Source organism: Callorhinus ursinus, unplaced genomic scaffold (genome assembly GCF_003265705.2).
Source record: "Callorhinus ursinus isolate GAN/ISIS: 27379988/994484 unplaced genomic scaffold, GSC_fseal_2.0 scaffold12, whole genome shotgun sequence".
Classification (NCBI taxonomy): Eukaryota; Metazoa; Chordata; class Mammalia; order Carnivora; family Otariidae; genus Callorhinus; species Callorhinus ursinus.
In genome coordinates this window covers 6,318,253-6,338,537 of record NW_027397074.1, presented here as the reverse complement: position 1 = coordinate 6,338,537, position 20,285 = coordinate 6,318,253, and the positions used below count along the sequence as shown (strand labels likewise).

General features: G+C 39.6%; 1 protein-coding gene across 4 annotated transcripts in view; it reads right to left on the bottom strand.

The window, feature by feature from the left end:
• Window positions 1-17,630: 17,630 nt before the first annotated feature.
• Window positions 17,631-20,285, bottom strand: part of PTPN12 (protein tyrosine phosphatase non-receptor type 12) — an 87,764-nt gene continuing 85,109 nt past the window's right edge. For all 4 annotated transcript variants that reach the window (XM_025872777.2, XM_025872778.2, XM_025872774.2 and 1 more), the window contains 2 exons: window positions 18,725-18,832; window positions 17,631-18,491 (listed from right to left, as the gene is read on the bottom strand). In XM_025872777.2, the coding sequence (XP_025728562.1) occupies window positions 18,430-18,491; window positions 18,725-18,832 (170 nt within the window). In that variant the 3' untranslated portion in view covers window positions 17,631-18,429. The remainder of the gene's footprint in view (window positions 18,492-18,724; window positions 18,833-20,285) is intronic.

Here is a 20,285-nt window from a genome sequence, read left to right as displayed (position 1 = left end):
TTTGGCAATGAGCTTGGAGTTGTTTTACTTTCATTTTTTGCCAAGGTAAGTATCATGGGAAAAGGAAAAAAAAAAACTATCATCCATCACCACTATTCATAAAAGGACATCTTAACACCAAAATAAATAGAAAAATCATTACAGAAAAAAAAAATTTTTTTTTAAGATTTTATTTATTTACTTGACAGAAAGAGAGAGAGCACAAGCAGGGGGAGCAGCAGGCAGAGGGAGAGGGAGAAGCAGGCTCCCCGCTGAGCAGGGGGCCCGACATGGGACTTGATCCGAGGACCCCAGGATCATGACCTGAGCCAAAGGCAGATGCTTAACCGACTGAACCACCCAGGTGCCCCCCAAAATGAACTTTAATTCGATTGGATAAATTTACCATTATGAAAATGTCATTCACTGCATGTTTTTTATTTTGGGGGCTGTACCCATGACTGGTGGGAACTTTGACATAGAGAAGCAGTGTTCTGCCAACATTCAGTGCTGTGTCTCATCCCACCATGTGGCAGGGAGCCTCTTCTGCCTCACCTGGAAGAGTGGATTTTCTCTAGACTTACTTTAACAACAGGCAAATCCCTGGGCCATTTCGAGGTCTTTGGGGCCTACACATCACACGTTCCTTCAGTGAGAGGGCAGCAGTAGCTGTAGTAAGAGATTGCTTGTACCTCTAACTTTTTATAGATCATGTCCTAAAATTCCTTCACATACCTATTTTGAGTAGAAAATACAAGGTGATTTTATGGTTTTTGAATCTCACAATTCTCCCTGTCTTTTGGTTCCCACGTGTGACCTCTAACAGGAAAACTGATAGATTTGAAATGATTATTTATGTTGTCCTCTATACAGTCACAATCAAAAACAATTTGCCTCTCATTCTCCTGTAGAGACAAAATATTTGTTAAAAAATCCATAGTAGCTGTTGAGATGTGTGCGAACCTGATGAACTTGTGCTGACTATGGAAATGCCCTTTCAGGCCAAGGAAGTATCAAAGTAAATTATCACCTTAAAAAAGGTAGTTTAAAAATGACAATGTAGGGGCACCTGGCTGGTTCAGTCAGTAGCGCATGTGACTCTTGATCTTAGGGTCGATAGCTCAAGCCCCACGTTGGGTGGGGAGCTTACTTTAAGAAAAAAAAAATTGCAAGGCACTTTAACTTCCTCAGGTATCACCATTCTGAAGGTACAAAAGGGGAAGAACATTGACACTAACGACTCAAATTCCACTGACTCTGGCCGCTACTGATTCACAGAAGACATCAGTCCATTTCAGAATCTCACGTTTATTTCAGCGAAGCCCCAGAACAGGTCTGAAAAGCAACCATGTGGGCCCCCGCGCAATTGTGGGGACCTTTCCCTTTGGCCCTGACAGCCCTGCTTCTGCCCAGCCTTAGGCCTCTGCAGGACCTGCCCCAGCAGAGTCGGCTGCACCCCAGGGGGACACAACGTAGGTTTATGCTGAATTACTGAAGTGTGTATGGAAAACATGGTTGTTTCTGTTTAGTTGCAGCCCCAGCCGGAGGATAACCCACCGATGCTTAAAATAAAATAAACATAAAAATATTTATGTTAAGACTTATTGTCGTTTAAAAAAGAAACAACCCAGTGTCTTTCGTTAGTGATGACATTACATGTGCGAAGATTATATTTGGCATCAAGCCCTGGCATTCACTTATTCCTGCAGTAATTGTTTATTGAGCACTAGTATGTGCCGGGCAGTGGTGCCCATGCAGGGGGTAAGTGATGAAAACAGAGCCCCTGCCTTTGTGGAGAGTTATCGGTCAGCCAGTTACCTCGAGTCCGTAATACCAGCTCATCTCCACAAATATAACATCTTGATTTCCATCAGGTTTTCTGAGATTCTGAGCTAGAGAATTGCTAGCTTGGAGAGCATAAATCATGTGTGGGGGAGAGGGGTCTATTGTGTGTTTTCTCTTTTATAATGAAAGTAGCTGTAAAAAGAGGAGAGTAAAGCTAAATAAGGTGCTGCGACCCCTGGCTAGATTTCAGACTGAACCTCTCACTCTAATTGATGCCATTTATATCCATGCAACCGCTCGCTTAGACCTTCTGATACTGTAGGACACTATAGAATAACTTACTTCCTAATGCATTTTATGGCATTTGGAAGCCCTCCAGTGGCCAAATACTAAAGCTTAAAAAAAAAAAATCCTTTTGCTGTGCTTAAGGGTTTAGGTGTGAAATTATTTGTGTTTGCAACTTACTTGGAAATATATCCAAAAAATAAGATGAATTAATGTATGAAGAGATGAATAGATCTAACCATAGATGATTAGATATGTGATCAAGCAAAAATAACAATGCTAATTGTAGAATCCAAGTGACAGGTATATGGGTCACTGTATAATCTTTCAACTTCTCTGTGTTGGAACATTATATAAAATATTGAACGAAAATCTCTTAGCTAGACTCTGAAGATTTATGCCTTGTAGTTGACATTGTATTAAAATTTTTCTTTCTTTCTTTCTTTCTTTTTAAAGATTTTACTTATTTATTTGACAGAGAGAGGCACAGCAAGAGAGGGAACACAAGCAGAGGGAGTGGGAGAGGGAGAAGCAGGCTTCCCGTGGAGCAGGGAGCCCAATGCGGGGCTCGATCCCGGGACCCTGGGATCATGACCTGAGCCGAAGGCAGACGCTTAACGACTGAGCCACCCAGGCACCCTGTATTAAAATTTTTAGACATTTTAGCATCTTTCAGTAAAATTGTCTTCATTAATGGACATGGATTAATTTTCCTTAACATGATTAATTTCTAAATGTTTGAAAAGCACTTCTGGGTTTCTTTTCAGAAAGTTTATACAATGGGACTATGAAATAGCTATATGATTTTTTTATGTTTATTGTAACTGCAATGAGATACACACCTCACACTTGTCAGAATGGCTAAAATCAAAAACACTGGAAAGAAATGTTGCAGAGGATGTGGAAAAAAAGGAACTTTCATGCACTGTTGGTGGAAATGCAAACTGGAAACTGTGGAGAACAGTGTGGACTTTTACTTAATGATCCAGTAATTCCACTCCTGGGTAGTTAACCAAAGAATATAAAAGCAATAATTCTTAAAAGGTAATGCCTCCCCCGATGTTTATTGCAACATTATTTACAATAGCCAAAATATGGAAACAATGCATGTGTCCATTGACAGACGAATGGATAAAGAAGATGTGGTATATATATGGAATGGACTATCACCCAGCTATAAAAAAGAATGAAATCTTGCCATTTGCAACAAAATGAATGTGTCGTATAATGCTAAGTGAAATAAAGCAGTCAGAGAAGGACGAATTTAGCATGATTTCCCTCATATGTGGAATTTAAGAAGCAAAACAAAGGAATGAAAAAGACAAAAACACAGACTCTTAAATACAGAGAACAAACTGCCGGTTACCAGAGTGGAGAAGGGTGGGGGATGGATGAAACAGGTGAAGGGGATTAAGAGTACACTTAGGGTGATGAGCCCTGAGTGATGTGTGGAATTGTTGCATCACTAGATTGTACACCTGAAACTAATAAAACATGTTACGTTAACTATACTGGAATTTCAAGAATAAATAAATGTCTATCTTCCTAGAATACCTACTTAACACACTCAGGAAATTGTTAGCAAGTTAACTAGATTTCTTTTTTTTTTATCAGAGAAGCAGTTGTTTGACAATTTCTGAAATCATTCAGGCTTCAATGCAGAGAACAAAATCCACCCTTAAGTAACCAAGCTGAAAGGGATTTATTGCATGGTATATTACAAATGGCAGGGCTGTCAACCGAGCTTCAGGAGCGCCTCACCAATCCATGCCTTAGAACGGGGCTGTCGAAGGACTGCAGCTCATGTCATGTGTGGGGAGGGCGCCCTTAACAGCCACTGGTTACAGCCACATCGCCTTCACTGTAATATGCCCCATCCAGGAGGATGCCTCAGAACCTGGCCCTCCCCACTGCAATCCTAGATTCTTCACAGCACACAAGTGCCTCGAGTTGGTGGAATTTAAATTACATCCACAACTCTAGCTGCAAGGGAGGTTGAGAAATACATTTTTAGCCTTCCTGACACTAAAGCCTAGGAAAGCCTGTGAAGAGGCAGATGGCATGAGATGAAAGGCTGTTGGAAACTTTAGTGAACAGATCATAACGAACAGACTGACAGTACCTGAACACACTGATCAGCATCACTCCTGTGACTTAGATGTTATGACCTTTTTGATGCGGGTAATAAGTACGTGGCAGCATCTATGAAGCATTCTTGCCTCAAAACAGCAAACCTGAGAGCCTCCAGATCCAAACACCAAGTTTACAAGAAATAGAGGGATAGAGGCACACGTTAACACCACCACAGGGTGCAGTCAGTGCAACCCAGAGTGTGGGAAACCCTACAGGACAAATGACAGAGATTCCTCAACAAATACATGGCAAGGAAAAAAGGGCAGGGAACCTAAAATTAAAAGATTTAAAAGACATATCAAGTAAATGCAGCATGGAGCTTGATTCAAACAAACCAGTTGTCAAAAACATTTTATGAGACTCAGAAATTTGAACACATATTGAATAATTGATCACATTAAAGAATTGTTAATTTTTAATTTTAAATTATTTATTATTATTTTTTAAGATTTTATTTATTTATTTATTTGACAGAGAGAGAGAAAACACATACAGGGGGGAGGGGCAAAAGGAAAGGGAGAAGCAGGCTTCCTGTGGAGCAGGGAGTCGGATGCGGGGCTGGATCCTAGGACCCTGGGATCATGACCTGAGCCGGAGGCAGAGGCCTAACCAAGGAGCCACCCAGGCGCCCCAAGAATTGTTGTTAATTTTTTAGATGCATAATGATATTATAGTTGTGTCAACAATCACTCCGATCACTTTTACAATAAGCTCTTTGTTTTTTCAGATTGTTATACATTGTTTCTTTCATAATTAATTTATGGCTCTATGTTTTATTGCCAGAAAGTTTATTGTGCTAGGCATTTTACATATGTTAAATAACTTAATCCTTGTAACAGTGCTTGTGAGGAAAGCAAATTATAGTGTTCATTAAGAGAAACAACTATCACAGCCTTTCTGGAAGTGGATAAAAACAAATGCCTATTTTATTTTTATTTTTTTTAAGATGTTATTTATTTATTTGAGAGAGAGAGAATGAGAGAGAGAGAGCACGAGAGGGAAGAGGGTCAGAGGGAGAAGCAGACTCCCTGCTGAGCAGGGAGCCCGATGCGGGACTCGATCCCGGGACTCCAGGATCATGACCTGAGCCGAAGGCAGTCGCTTAACCAACTGAGCCACCCAGGCGCCCAAATGCCTATTTTAAAGTACCCTTAGTATGTCTAGGAATGAAGGAGGCAGGCGGACTTTCAGAGAAGTACCACCACTAATTGTAGGGAAAGTAAATGATCAGATAACCTCTCTCTATTTTTAAGACTTCTTTTTTTTATTTTTTTTATTATTTTTTTAAGATTTATTTGAGAGAGCGAGAATGAGAGAGGGAGCGTACATGAGAGGGGGGAGGGTCAGAGGGAGAAGCAGACTCCCTGCTGAGCAGGGAGCCTGATGCGGGATTCGATCCCCGGACTCCGGGATCATGACCTGAGCCGAAGGCAGTCGCTTAACCAACTGAGCCACCCAAGCGCCCTATTTTTAAGACTTCTTAGTTTTTATAAAGTAAACATTAGATTTGATGTTTAAAATATTTTCTTACTTTTATCCCTGAAAGTATGAGAGGGCACCTGTTGTCTCATTTTAAAGATGAAGTCAACAACCCAAAGCACAGCCCCCGCCAGGTAAGATGAATGTGAAGCATATTGAGAGCCTTGGTGTTATCAGACACAGCCACGGGGGTGAAACGGGGGCGATCCGGGCCCCCAAAACTAGCTGGCTGCTGTCTTGAACTTGCGGTTCTCTCTGTTAATGGGCTTAGACCATGCATTCCAAAATTCTGTGCTACGGGGCAGAAGCAGTCTTAGACATTACAGTGGTCTGTGCCCTTCCAAAGCTCAACAGCACCCAACAAAATATTATCACCATTTCTCTCACTAGGGAGAATATAAATCTATACTTTCTCCTTGTTGGGGGGGGTGGTGAGGGGCCGATAATGAAAAAAAAGTTTCAAAGTCACTGGCTTAGACCAAAAGAGGTTTTATCTAGGATATGGTGATTATGTCCTTCTCCCCCAGATTTTGGATAGCTTACAAAATCAAAATGCTACCTTGTTTTTCTAAAAATAACCCACCAAATGCCACTTTCCTCAAGGAGAATTGTGGCATCTCTGCCTAATGGAAAATTGGTACTTAGTTGGTTGAAGGGATGTCTGAATAGCTCCCTTGGGGAACTGCAGCCCCAGTTGACTTGAGCTATTCTTACAGCGAGCTTATTAGCTGGTGATCATTAGTCTCTCCTAAAGTTTGTGCTTCGTAAACAATCCTAAAACTTGTTGGTAGGTAACCATTTAGAGTTAGTGTCCTGTACCTCTGGATTTCACCCCCTTGCTTATATGGAACTGCTGTAGAATTTTCTAGCTTGAACCAAAGATGTGAAATTGCTATTCCTTACCCTTAAGCTGATGCTGCCCTGAGGTAATACCAGAAATGTCACTCCGCTTGTCTCTAAAGTTTATATAACAGGATTTGAGTCTGAAAAAGATGCCCTCTTCCCCCTGACTGAATGCCACCTCTATTCACATGATTTTTTTGCAACCAACATGTTCACAGTGTATAGAGAAAAGTGGGTTTGGCACTCAAGAGGCTTGCAAAATAATCCCGAAGATATATTTTCAAAACAGCTAATTTTATTATATTTATTTATTTTTTAAGATTTTATTTTTAAGTAATCTCTACACCCAGTGTGGGGCTTGAACTCACAATCCCAAGATCAAGAATCGTCTGCTCCATTGATGGAGCCAGCCAGGCACCCCCTAAAACAGCTAATTTTAAATGATGTGGGGGAAAAAAATTGCTTAGCATACTAGCGCTAAGGAGACTTGATGGAAGAGCAGTGGATTGGGCCAGAAGTCAAGGCACTGATGCATTGAGAAGTAGGAAGGTTTATGAAGAGAGTACTGCTGCCGGACTTTGAAAGGTGGGTTAGTGCACTCTGCACTTGAAGAAGGTGGTGAGGGCATTCCATGCAGGGGTTGGCTGTTGAGTGAGACCCAAAGAGCAAAGCACAGAGGTGAAAAATTCCAAGGAATGCTAAGTTTCTCTAGCTGAAGGTTAGGGTGGAGAGCCAGTAGTGGCAGATGGAGCTAGAAAGCTTGGAGCCACATCGTGGATCTCAAATGACACGCAAAGGCCTCCCTGCTCTCATGGTTAGTTCCCAGGGTTACTGAAGTGGACTGTTACTTGAATACATAATACCACCTAACTGCATATTTGTCTCCACCCCCACCATCTTCATCCAGCAGAAAAGGACCAAAATTTCCCTGCATGTGATCTTGGACAAGTTAACCTCTCTCTGTACCCTGACTTCCTCTTCTATAAAATGGAGATTATAGATAGTGCCTACCTTTTTTTTTTTAGATAGTGCCTACCTTATTAAATGAGTCATTCACAACAGTATATGTGAGTGGAGGAGGCATCATATGAGAGTTAAATAAGTTATTTATCAAAAGTTCTCAATTGTTTTGAGGCACAGAAAAAAAAAAAGGATTTTAGATCAGTGTTAACTCCCAACCATGGGCTTAAGACTTTTCACATTAAAAATTATTATGTTAGGGGCACCTGGGTGGCTCATTCGGTTAAGTGTCTGCCTTCGGCTCAGGTCATGATCCCGGGGTCCTGGGATCGAGCCCCGCATCAGGCTCCCTGCTCAGCGGGAAGCCGGCTTCTCCCTCTCCCACTCCCCCTGTTTGTGCTCCCTCTCTCGCTGTGTCTCTGTCAAATAAATAAATAAAATAAAATAAATTATTATGTATATCATAGCTTTAATGTAATAGCAAAAAGGCCTCCAAGATGTCCTTTTATTTTAGAGCTCATGTAAATGCTTTTCCTGCCCTAGAAGCTGCTTACAGAGTGTTATTAAATAGGTGGGTACATTTTGGGGCACCTGACTGGCTTTTGGAATAGCATGAGACTTTTGATCTTGGGGTCGTGGATTCAAGCCCCACACTGGGTATAGAGACTACTTTTAAAATATGTGTGTGTGTGTGTGTGTGTGTGTGTGTATACACAGACACATATATATATAAAGTGGGTACATTTCTAATTCCTTAAGGCTTGAATTAAAACTTTGGAAATTCCTTGGCTTTGACCTACAGCCTTTTCACTGTTCATTTTTTCACTGTTTTTCACTGTTCATTACCAACTATATGTTGAGAATAGGAAGCGAAAGCACACATGGCTATTTCATACACCTATGAAAAGTGCAAAAGTGACAGTAGATAGGAAAAAAGTGGACCTACATTAAATATTTGTAGACTTTGGACATTTTCGGTTTTCCATTGTTGTCATTGTTTCACTTATATATTGCTGCATAATAAACCAGTATACGACATAATGGTTTCAAAACAACACTTGATTATTTCTCACAGTTCTGGGGACTGGGAGCGCTAGGTGGGATGCGGGATGCTTCTCTCCCACGTGGTATTGATTGGGACTGACTCTCCACATAGTCTCTCAGGGGTGGTGTGGTTAAGAATTTCTTTCCTTGCCATCAGCAGGGCCCCAGGAGATGGGAGTAGCCTGACCTTTTAAGGTATAGAAACAGAATCAGCCCAGAAACACATCTGCTGTGTTTTATTAGCCAAAGCAAGGTATGAGGTCACCCTAGATACTAGAGGTAAGAAAAAAGACTCCACCTCCGTGGGAGAAGCTGCAAAATATCGTGGCCATGATTTCCAGGCTTCATCAGTTTTCAGGCTGTATATTTTAAAGCTTACAAATGACATTTGACCTAAGGACTAGCCCCTTTTCTAGTCAGTTAACAAGGAAACATTTCTTGCCTGCTAAAGCTTCCCTAGCTTCTTTGAAATCTAGAGACATATAGCGAGGTTAGTAGTCAAGAGTAAGGATTTGAGAATGGGAGCTAGGTTTAAATTCTGGCTTTGCTACTTTGTGTGACTTAAAATTACCTAAAGTCTGTATTCTTCAGATTCATCCACTAAACAGGGATATTTACCTGGCAAGGTTTTTATGACGATTAAGTAAGATAATATGTGTTCAGAGATTATCGGGGTGACTGGCACATGGTAAGCATTTAGCAAATTTAATAATTTTTATTAGATAAGTCTGAGTCTGCCTGACGGCTATTGATGTCTTATGATTTGCTCATGCCGGAGCTCCTGGGTGGCTCAGTTGGTTAAGCGTTTGCCTTCGGCTAGCATCATGATCTCCAGGTCCTGGGATCAAGCCCAGCTTCGGGCTCCCAGCTCATTGGGGAGCCTGCTTCTCCCTCTGCCTCTGCCTCTCCCCTTGCTTGTGCTCTCTCTCTCATATGAATAAATAAAATCTTAAAAAAAAAATTTTTAAGATTTGCTCATGCCTCTTGCAAAGTGGGACACTTGGTATTAGGGCCTTGATAAACAATCTCAAACAGTGAAGCCACCCACAGAATCTTTTGGGCTCTTAGTTTTCTGAATTTTCTTGAGTGCATTTCCTGACTTTTTGGATCCATAAATTTCCTCTTGGTTTGCTTTGCTGCCCTCTTCTGGTAGAATGGGGAAAAGTTCGGTGATAATCCGAGGCCTATAGCCTCAATAAAAGCTCTATTTGAAATCCTTTGTCAAAGAATCCAGCTTTCAGAAATCTTTGATCCTAACTTCCTAAGTGAATTCAGATGAAAGTAACGTCTAAATATAAAACTTCTAAATATACATTTCAGTTTATTTCTCCCATCCAAGTTTATTTCTGTTACAGGCAAATCGATAGTGACAGATGGAACAGTAAGATTAAAATGGACAGCTCACTTTAGGTTGAAAAGATGGTAAGAATACTTTGTTATGCTGATCAGCAATAGGAAATTCCCTAGAAACTGCATTTCACTTTTCTGAAACAATTAAATGTGTATATAGAAAATTTTTTTCTAATGTTAATTTCAGCTAAATCCCTACATCTTTCAAGTTATGGCGTATGTAGTATCCCTAGATTGGTATTTTAAATTTTTTGCATAGAAGCTGCATGAAAATGTTATTGTGTGCTTACTTCAAAAACAATGAGAGATGCTAAATAGTTAGATTTTATATTTAATACAGTATATTATTTAAATGCTTTTTCACACATTTAGTTATTAGAAGACATTGGAAATATTCTAATAGGTTATATATAAGTAGATAAAACTAAAATTTAGAAGGCATAATACTTTAAAATATTACAGAGGTATAGATGATCTGCACATTTGTGTACTTATCAAACAATCCTACTGAAGAATTTTTCCATCAGAAAAAAATATAATATTGAGGGTCAAGGTGGGCAAAATGGTGGATGAAGGTGGCCAATAGTACAAACTTCCAGTTATAAAATAAATAAGTCATGGATATGTAATGTACAATGAATGTATTTAATAATACTGTATTGCATATTTGAGAGTTGTTAAGAGAGTGGATCTAGAAAGTTCTCATCTCGAAAAAAAGGTAACTATGGAAAAAAATAAAGGAATTACTGATTTTTTTAAAAACATAGTATTTTAAGACATTTAGAACTGTTTTCCTGTTTCCTGCTTGGCTATTCAGGCATAACTCTGTAGTAGCTAAGAGTATATTCTTGTTGACATTTTGGCAAGCACAGTTTCAAGTCACAAATGCTACTTCATTAAGTCATGATACAGTACATATGCCATGCTATCTCTAAAAAATGTAAAATGCCTGGAATCTTTGGAATTCCCTTCCCCCACTAATTCAACAAAGTCCAGATTTGTTATAGGACAGAACACAGACACATCTCCTGGAGCTACTTTTCACTGGTTAAATGATCTAAATACCAGTCATTTGCACATCTTAGGAGATCTGTGCACCTTAAAGACAAATAACTGAGGAAACAGATTGCAGCAAATCTGTTAAGAAAATACAGTTTGTATTCAAAACTGCATCTGCTTTGCACTTTTAGCAAATATGCAGTGGCTTCTTATTGAGTGGATATGTGCCAAAATCTTAGTTTAAAGCTTTTGCAATTCTCCATCTGCCAGAACGAAAATTTGAGCTTCTGGCCTATAAGAGCTGTGTAACAAAGATCCAGTATTAGAGAATAGAGTATTTAAAATCTGAAATTAATTCACATTTCATTATTTAGAAAGCTATTAATAGAGTCTGGGGGTCTTGGGGTTGTGAGTTCAAGTGCCATGTTAGATGTAGAGCTTACTTAAAAAAAATAAAAATAAAAAAAGGAAGGCTATTAATAGAGTCTGAATTTTTGACATCCAATGTAACATCACTAAAAGCAGATATTGAGGAGATATCCGTGTAAGAAAACAAAAGCAGCAAGAACTTTTCCCAAACTAGCACAATAGTGATTTAATTCAATTTAATCTTGTTTAATCTAGTTTAATCCTTAAACTAGAATGATTTCATGGATTGCAATCAAGAGTACCAAATAAATATCTTTCTGTTTTTTTTTAAGATTTTATTTATTTATTTGACAGAGAGCGAGACAGCAAGAGAGGGAACACAAGCAGGGGGAGTGGGAGAGGGAGAAGCAGGCTTCCCACGGAGCAGGGAGCCCGATGCGGGGCTCGATCCCAGGACCCTGGGATCATGACCTGAGCCGAAGGCAGGTGCTTAATGACTGAGCCACCCAGGCGCCCCACCAAATACATATTTCAACAAAAGTATTACAATCAGAGTACATTTTTTGGGCTCAATATAATTAAGATGGCATTCTTTACTTGAGATTCTCTCAAAAGCTTCATATTGCAAATTGCATTTATTCTTTTTATTGCTCCCCTTCACATTTACTTCACATTTCACAAAACTGTCTTTTTTTAGTTTAATTGTGAAGAAGTCCTTAATATATGTGTATAGATATCTTCAGAACAGAGCCAGCTATTCAGTTTGGAAACTATGGATATATTCTTGGGAAACTACTCACAGTCAGTGGGTAATGTTTTTGACCACTCTTACTTTTGAGCTGGCTCCAGGAGCAGGGGCAAGTCTATAAACCACCTATTAGTCAGCTTCACTCCCTGAGGGTATTTATGTGGGTGCTTTGAATCACGTGTCAAGAGGTATGAAGTTTGAAAATACAAAGACTTAAGGGTGGTTGGGAATGTAAATCAAAATCAGGTGTGGACTATCTTAACATGTGCTATGGACTTGGATTCAACTCACCTCTTCAATTGACATTTATTTTCTACTCTCTGTCAGGACAATGTTTAAGAAAATACATATATTCAAAATTAGTTCTACTTTGTACATTGAGCTGTTTTCAAAGTCTGTATATATATGCCAACATTTTCCCTAAATATCATGATCATTTCTCTCAAGGGGCTAGATTAGTGGAGCAGAAGGTCTAAGTACACTGATCCATAAATGGGGTACAGACACAGAGAAAATGGGTTGACTGACTTGGTGTGGGAAACGGGATGAGATGAATGGTTTAGTAAAAGATGTAACACTTGAATTAGTCTTGATAGATGAGTAGGGCTCACCAGAACAACGACAAAGTAGGGTGTTTCAAGACAGAGGTTATAGTGTAAGTAAGGTGTAGGGGGCTCAGGAAACGTTTTTTTTTCTTTTAAAGATTTTATTTATATATTAGAGAAAGAGAGCACAAGTTGGGGGAGGCAGAGGGAGAAGCAGGCCTCCCGTGGAGCAGGGAGCCCGATGCGGAACTCGATCCCAGGACCCTGGGATCATGACCTGAGCCGAAGGCAGACGCCCAACCGACTGAACCACCCAGGTGCCCCCTTTTATCAAAAGATTTATTTATTTATTTATTTACTTGAGAAAGAGAGAGGGAGTACAAGCAGGGGGAGGGGCAGAGGAAGAAGCTGACTCCCCACCGAGCAGGGAGCCCAACACAGGGCTCGATCCCAGGACCTGAGCCAAAGGCAGACACCCAACAAACTGAGCTACCCAGGCACCCCTAGGTACAGTATTCTTACAATAAATAAGCTAGAGAAAAGAAGATACTGTTTAAAAAAATCATAAACACTGGAATATTACTCAGCGATAAAAAAGAATGAGGTCTTACCATTTGCAACAACATGGATGGATGTAGACGGTATTATGCTAAGTGAAATAAATCAGTGAAAGACGAGTACCATAGGCTTTCCCTTATATGTGTACTCTAAAAAACAAAACAAATGAATAAAGCAGAAACAGACCCATAAATAGGGAACAAACTGATGGTTGCCAGAGGGGAGACGGATGGGGGGGATGGGTAAAATGGGTGAAGGGGGGTGGGACGTACAGGCTTCCAGTTTTAGGATGAGTAAGTCATGGACATGAAAGGTGCAGCATGGGGAATATAGTCCATGGTAATTGCTGAAGATGGTAGCTACAGCTAGAGTTGTTGAATCAGTATGTCTTACACCGGAAACTAATGTAACTTTGTCAACTAAATTTCAATAAAAATTTTTTAAAAAATTAACAAAAATCAATAGGGAAAATATACTTACAGTACTGTACTGCATGTACTGAAAAAAAATTGTATTGGGGCACCTGGGTGGCTCAGTCGGTTAAGCATCCGACTCTTGGTTTTGGTTCAGGTTGTGATCTCAGAATCAGGAGATCGAGTCCCACGTTGGGCCCCACGCTCAGTGCCGGAGTCTGCTCAAGTTTCTCTCCCTCTTCCTCCGCCCCTCCCTCGGCAGGCTCCTGTGCAAGCACATGCCCACTTGCTCTCAAATAAATCAGTCTTTAAAAAAAAAAAAAAATCGTGTATGACTGGACCTGTGCAGTTCAAACCCTTGTTGTTCAAGGGTCAGCCACAGTTCATTATGACCAGAGCACAGATAGAAACAGTTAAAGGCTGCAAAGGCCGGCAGCATCATCTGCTGTTAGCCTTGATCCCGTGGGCCTTGCTCTCCAGTTGCATTATGCATCAGAATCACCTATGGTACAAGTTTTATTTATTTAAGTAATCTCCATACCCCATGTGGGGTTCGAACTCACGACCCCAAGATCAAAAAGTCGCATGATCTTCTGACTGAGACAGCCAGGGGCCCCTAAAGCACACATTTCTTATTCCCCTTCTAATTTGGCTCCAGGGGAGGACCATGGAACCCGAATTTTAAGGACATTTCCCAAAAATTCTAATGCAGTACAACTTGGGACACAGTTTGAAGAAATATTACCATAGACAGTGAAGAGCCCTTAAAGATTTTTTAGGGAGAAAGTAACTCTTAGGTCACGAGCAGATCAGATTGGCCTTTGGTAGCGAGGAAGCTGGGTTGAAGAGATGAGAGCCCAGAGGGCAGAGTTCACCAGACGGATGACTAGTACGCAGAATGCCAGAAAGAGGACGCCGTTCACCAAGGTAGGGGAGCGTGCCCATGTTTAACCTAAATCAAGTTTCAACAAAGAGAAATGTGAGGATTTGCAATATTACTGCAAAAGTTCGTTTAAATACCCAATTCTCCCCGGGGTTTTTGTGCCCTCACGGTTCCATTCCTGGCTGTATTAATTCCCTATTATTGATCTCTAGTCTGGACACTTCTTATGAGCTTCAGACCTACCTAGGGACTGGACATCACCTCCTGGGTGCTGGGGGTTATCCCAAACTCAACGTATTCAAAATGGAGATTTTCATTTCCCAACCAGAATGCTGGGAACCAAGAGACCCTCCCTTTCCCTCATATCCATCTAGTTACCTAAACAGGAGTAAGAACTTGACGCTACCTATTTGTAAATTCAATCTCAGAAGATAAAAAGACAAACTGATACGCAGTAAACTCTTCACAGTCAAGAATTTAACGTTCAGTTCAGTTTCAACTTTAAGTGACCCCAGGGATTTAGAACACAAAGTTATGTGATTTCCCTCAGGCAAAAATCTTAACCACAGGTCCTACCTGAGGCTGTTACACTTAAGTTACTTTGCTAATGACTGAGGCTGGCTCAGCACTGACCTATAACTGTGGCTTTATTGCTCTTTATCTATAGAGAAAATGTCCATAAAGTAAAAAGTACTAGAGTGAAAATTTATGAAAATTTGCTTCCAAAGGAAAAATTTGCTTCCAAAGGAAAAAATGCTTCCAAAGGAAAGCTAACTGATTGTGTTACGATGGAAAGATCTTAAAGGCCTTTGTAGCCTTAGCTGTACAAGGTAGAGGTTTTGGATAAAGAGGCAGGATGAATTTGGCAATGATTTATCTCAGATACAAATGAGCTTACCATATGCTTTACATGGAAGAAGAAAAATGAGTAACTGTTCTACCAAGTGTCCCAGGCAATCAAAAACCCGTGAGAGAAAGCTAATAAAGCTAGAAAAAGGCAGAATTTAAAGTACCATCCTAGGGGCGCCTGGGTGTCTCAGTCGGTTAAGTGTCTGCCTTCAGCTTAAGTCATGATCCAGGGATCCTGGGATCAAGCCCTGTGTCAGACTCCTTGACTGTCAGGCTCCCTGCTCGGCAAGGAGTCTCCTTCTCCCTCTCCCTCTGCCCCTCCCCTGCTCATGGTCACACATGCTCTCTCTCAAAAAAATAAAATATTTTTTTTAAGATTTTATTTATTTGACAGAGACACAGCGAGAGAGAGAACACAAGCAGGGGGAGCAACAGAGGGAGAGGGAGAAGCAGGCTTCCCGCTGAGGAAGGAGCCCAGTGCGGAGCTCGATCCCAGGACCCTGGGATCATGACCTGAGCCAAAGGCAGATGCTTAACAACTGAGCCACCCAAGCGCCCCCCAGAAATAAATAAAATGTTTAAAAAAATATATATCATCCTAAAGATAGGCAATAGAAAGCAAAGAAAAAAAAAAAACTAGAAACATACAGATCAATGGATACCTAACTGGTATCAATGGCTACCTGACAAAACCATGTAACAGTGGAGCAAGGGCATTAAATGGTGATTGATCAATGGGGGAAAAAATTACCTCATTCCCTGAGCCAAAAAATGTAGTCTTAGATATAAAATACAAATTCCTTCAAACTAAAATAGGTAGTTCATAAAAAAAGTATCCACGTGGTCAGTCACAAGCACATAAAATGTGCTCAACATCATTAGTCATGAAGGACCACTTTGTATCCATTAGGAAGGCTAAAATGAAAATTAAGGGCAATACCAAGAAATACGTAACAATTAGAACAACCATTTAGAATAACTGTCTGGCAGTATCTACTAAAGGAGAATATGTATGTGTACACTGTAATTCCAAAATTTTACTCCTTGATGTATAGCCAACAGGTTTATGTATATATGGACACCAAATAACACATTAAAAAATGTTCGTAGTACGCTCAGTGCAGAGTCCACTTGGGATTCTTTCCCTCTCTCTCTCAAATAAATGAATCTTAAAAAGAAATTGTTCACAGTAGCATAATTTGTAATATTCCGAAACCAGAAATAAAATGTCTGTTAATAGCAGAATGGACACACTGGGGTACATGCATACAATGCAAAATTCTATAGCAATGAAAAATAAGTAACTGCTACTCATATAATAAACAAATCTCAGAAGTCCAAGGGATCATCTTCTCAGTGGCAGATCCCATTCTATTGCTCAACCTGGATGGTGGTCACACTCACACACAGGTGTGTAAACTTTGTGATGATTATGATTTTTAGGACTTTTGCACTCTTCTGAATACATGTTATTTTTCAATGAAGATGTTCCAAGCAACTCCTTCCTAACAAAAAAAAGTTTGTAAATGATTTTAGTACCATATTATATAAATCAAGTGTGTAGAGGAGCTAAATATTTTTTTCAGTTGTTTTATTTCAGTTTGAATTTTTTTAGGAAAATGATGCTACAGAGATGTCTTGTGTCCTTGTGAATGTCCAGGGTCCCTTGTATTCACATTTCCTTATGACCAAAATATATGGGGAAAATATAAGATTCTAAGGAATGAACACGAAGACCATTGAGCTTAAAGAAAAACTGACAAGAAATTATAGTATTATTTTCTCCTCTACAGTAATCCTATTAGTCTCGTAATTTCTTCTTCCTTTCGTATACAGAGGGAAAATATAGATGTCCATTAACTTCAATCCCTGGTGTCAGAATTCAAACTTGCAATTTACGGATGGGGAGCTATGCTCCAGTTGTGGAGTGGGAAGAAACCAGTTCCCCTTTCCTAGCCTCTGTCTTGGATCTTAGTAGGCAGTAATGAGAAGGCTGCCTAGGGCTGACTCAAGGATAAGTATTAGAATTAGTAGCAGTAGGGGCGCCTGGGTGGCTGAGTCGTTAAGCATCTGCCTTCAGCTCGGGTCATGATCCCGGGGTCCTGGGATCGAGCCCCGCATTGGGCTCCCTGCTCAGCGGGAAGCCTGCTTCTCCCTTTCCCCCTGCTAATGTTCCCTCTCTCACTGTCTCTCTGTCAAATAAATAAAATAAAATCTTAAAAAAAAAAAAACAAATTAGTAGCAGTATTGGGAGTGGCGAAGCCATGTTTTTGCAGACGGTTCTCCCTATTCTTTAATTAAGAGTTTAAACCCCATTCACACTCATGACTTAAAGGCTGAGCCTGCAGGAAGGTGGCTAATAACTCCAATTTCCTAGGAATGAGGAATGAAAAACCAAGACAAGTAGGCACTGTAAAACTGTTGTTTTTTTAATGCAGGTCAGATATCCTGAAACATACATGTATTTTGATAGTCTTCTAATCCCACTTGAGTTCAAATATTAAAGTAACACACACGAGCTAAGAGAATTCAATATTGTTCCAAGGCACTTACTGAATCTCCATGACTAGATGAAAACAAGGACAATTAGGGTGGACAATTAGACAGTATATAATATAAAAATAACTTTTTGCTTACAATTTACAAAATGTATTATTATTACAATCTTTGATCTCTGATAACCTGCAATGCTGGCTGCATGAATCCAGCAATTTTAAAATTCAGAAACTATTTTCTAAAACTTCAGGGCAAATAATTTACAAATAAGGTACACAAAGATTTAGACCATGCAGAAATTTCTTACATCTTCTGTTAATAATATTTTATGACTGCAACTTTATGAAATTATATACCTACTTGCCCTGTACATATACAAAATAATGCATACATGATAAAACATTAGCAAAAGAGTAGTCCTTAAACTCAATTTATCATAAAAGTATTACTATATTAACATGTCTACAAGCAGCGTGTAACAGGGTTAAGAGACATTAAGGCAATAATACTTGAAGTTACAAAATAAACCGTATGTAATACTTTTTTCCTAAGTGTAGTATAAGGCAGGTAGATGGTCCCAGCAAAACAATACTAAGGTAACAATCTACACTGCTGTTAGTCCCACATTTTTAAGATGGAATACTATAAATCTGGCTTTCAGTGGCACTTGAATTTTCCAGTATAATTTAAAGTGTCTTTTAGCTCCCTGAATCATGTCCATTCTGAAGGTGGATCTCTTGGTCCTTTGGGTTTTCCACAGCGGTTACGAAAACCTGTAATCAAAACACCACAGTAATTGGTCAGTGTCCAGAAATGTTTTTTAATTTACTAAAAACTCTTAATTTGCTTTGGGTAGTTCATTTAAGAACCTGAATAAATCATAGCAAAAAGTATGATAAACTCTGCCTTCAGGAAAGCCTGAAATGATGGCAAATAAAATCTTCTCATTCTTGCCAGCATTAACTACATAACTTAAAGTTTTAAAATTATTTAGAAAACAAATTACCAATATCTGTGGCCTCTGTTGGACTTTCTGATATTTGATCTTTCTTGTTACTGAAAATAGGTGGACATTCTATACAAGTCTCTGTGTGAGTACCTCCTGCTGGATGATCTAAAATGCAAAATAAAGCCATTGTTAATCAGCATCATTTGTAGCATCATATGTAGAATCCTCTAATTATTTTAATGTCTGTATTAAGTTAAAAGAGCAAGTTTTCTCTCTTGGGTATCATAATTTCAGACGCCCAGATGCATATAAATGCAATGGTAGTGAACACAGGAAAATGTGTTAGGTGTTCTTGAGGGCACGCAGAAATCGTCAGTGAGTTGTTCTGCAATGTATGGATTCTCCTTATGCTCTTAACTTTATTTAATAAACCTCAATCTTGCCATTTTATATTTCCTTAAGGTAGTTGTACTATGTGCCAATGTCCTAAGGCTATAATTTCAAGTGAGATGCGTTATATGGATACCAACAACAATCAAGTTCATAGTTAATTAATGGACTACTGGCTTTTTTTTTTTGGACTACTGGCTTCTAACCGTAATTTTTTTCTTTCAAAGTTTCACATCAGGGCGCCTGGGTGGCTCAGTCGTTAAATGTCTGCCTTCGGCTCAGGTCATGATCCCAGGGTCCTGGGATCGAGCCCCGCATAGGGCTCCCTGCTCCGCGGGAAGCCTGCTTCTCCCTCTCCCACTCCCCCTGCTGTGTTCCCTCTCTCGCTGTGTCTCTCTGTCAAATAAACAAATAAAATCTTAAAAAAAAAAAAGCTTTACCTCAGTTAAATTTTAGTTTACTTCTTTAATTACCGATGCCTAAGATTAGTAATAAAAGAAATTTTGTTAAAAAACTTTTATGGAAGCTTGGAATACGAGTCAAAGAATACAAGCTCCTTGTCCTTAAGTGCTTATAGTTTAGACAGGGGTCAGCAAACTTTTTCTATAAAGCGTTAGAGAATAACTATTTTAGGCTTTGCAAGCCACATACAGTCTCTGCCACATTTTCTTCATTGATTTTTGTTTCTTTGTTTTTAAACAACTTTTTTTTTTTTTAAGTAAGCTCTACACCCAAAGTGGGGCTTGAACTCATGACCCTGAGATCAAGAGTCCCATGGTCTACCAACTGAGCCAGCCAGAGACCCCTAAACAACTCTTGAAAATAAAAATCATTCATTCAGCTCAAGGTCAGAACAAAAACTAGTCTAGCAGGAGAGACTGCCAAGCACGTTATTATTATACTGGTTTGGTAAGTTTTATAGTAAAATGATGTAGAGTGCAATGGGGACAGAGAGGAGAGGCACGGCGATGAAACTAGTGGTTTCAGGACTGGCTTCTAGAAAAAAATGATGATCTAGTCACAAAAGGCCTCAATTTTCTCAGTGAAGTAAAAGGTCATCTACTGAGTAAGAGTAGGACTGATGATTTCAGAAGAAATTAAAGATTTATTTTTAATTATTTATTTCCTTATTCTTTTTTTGGTGGGCAACAAAGCAAAGTTTATTGAGGGAGATAGTACAAAGCTCCCAAAGAAGGAGGGGACCCGAGAGTGTTGCCCAGAAGAAATT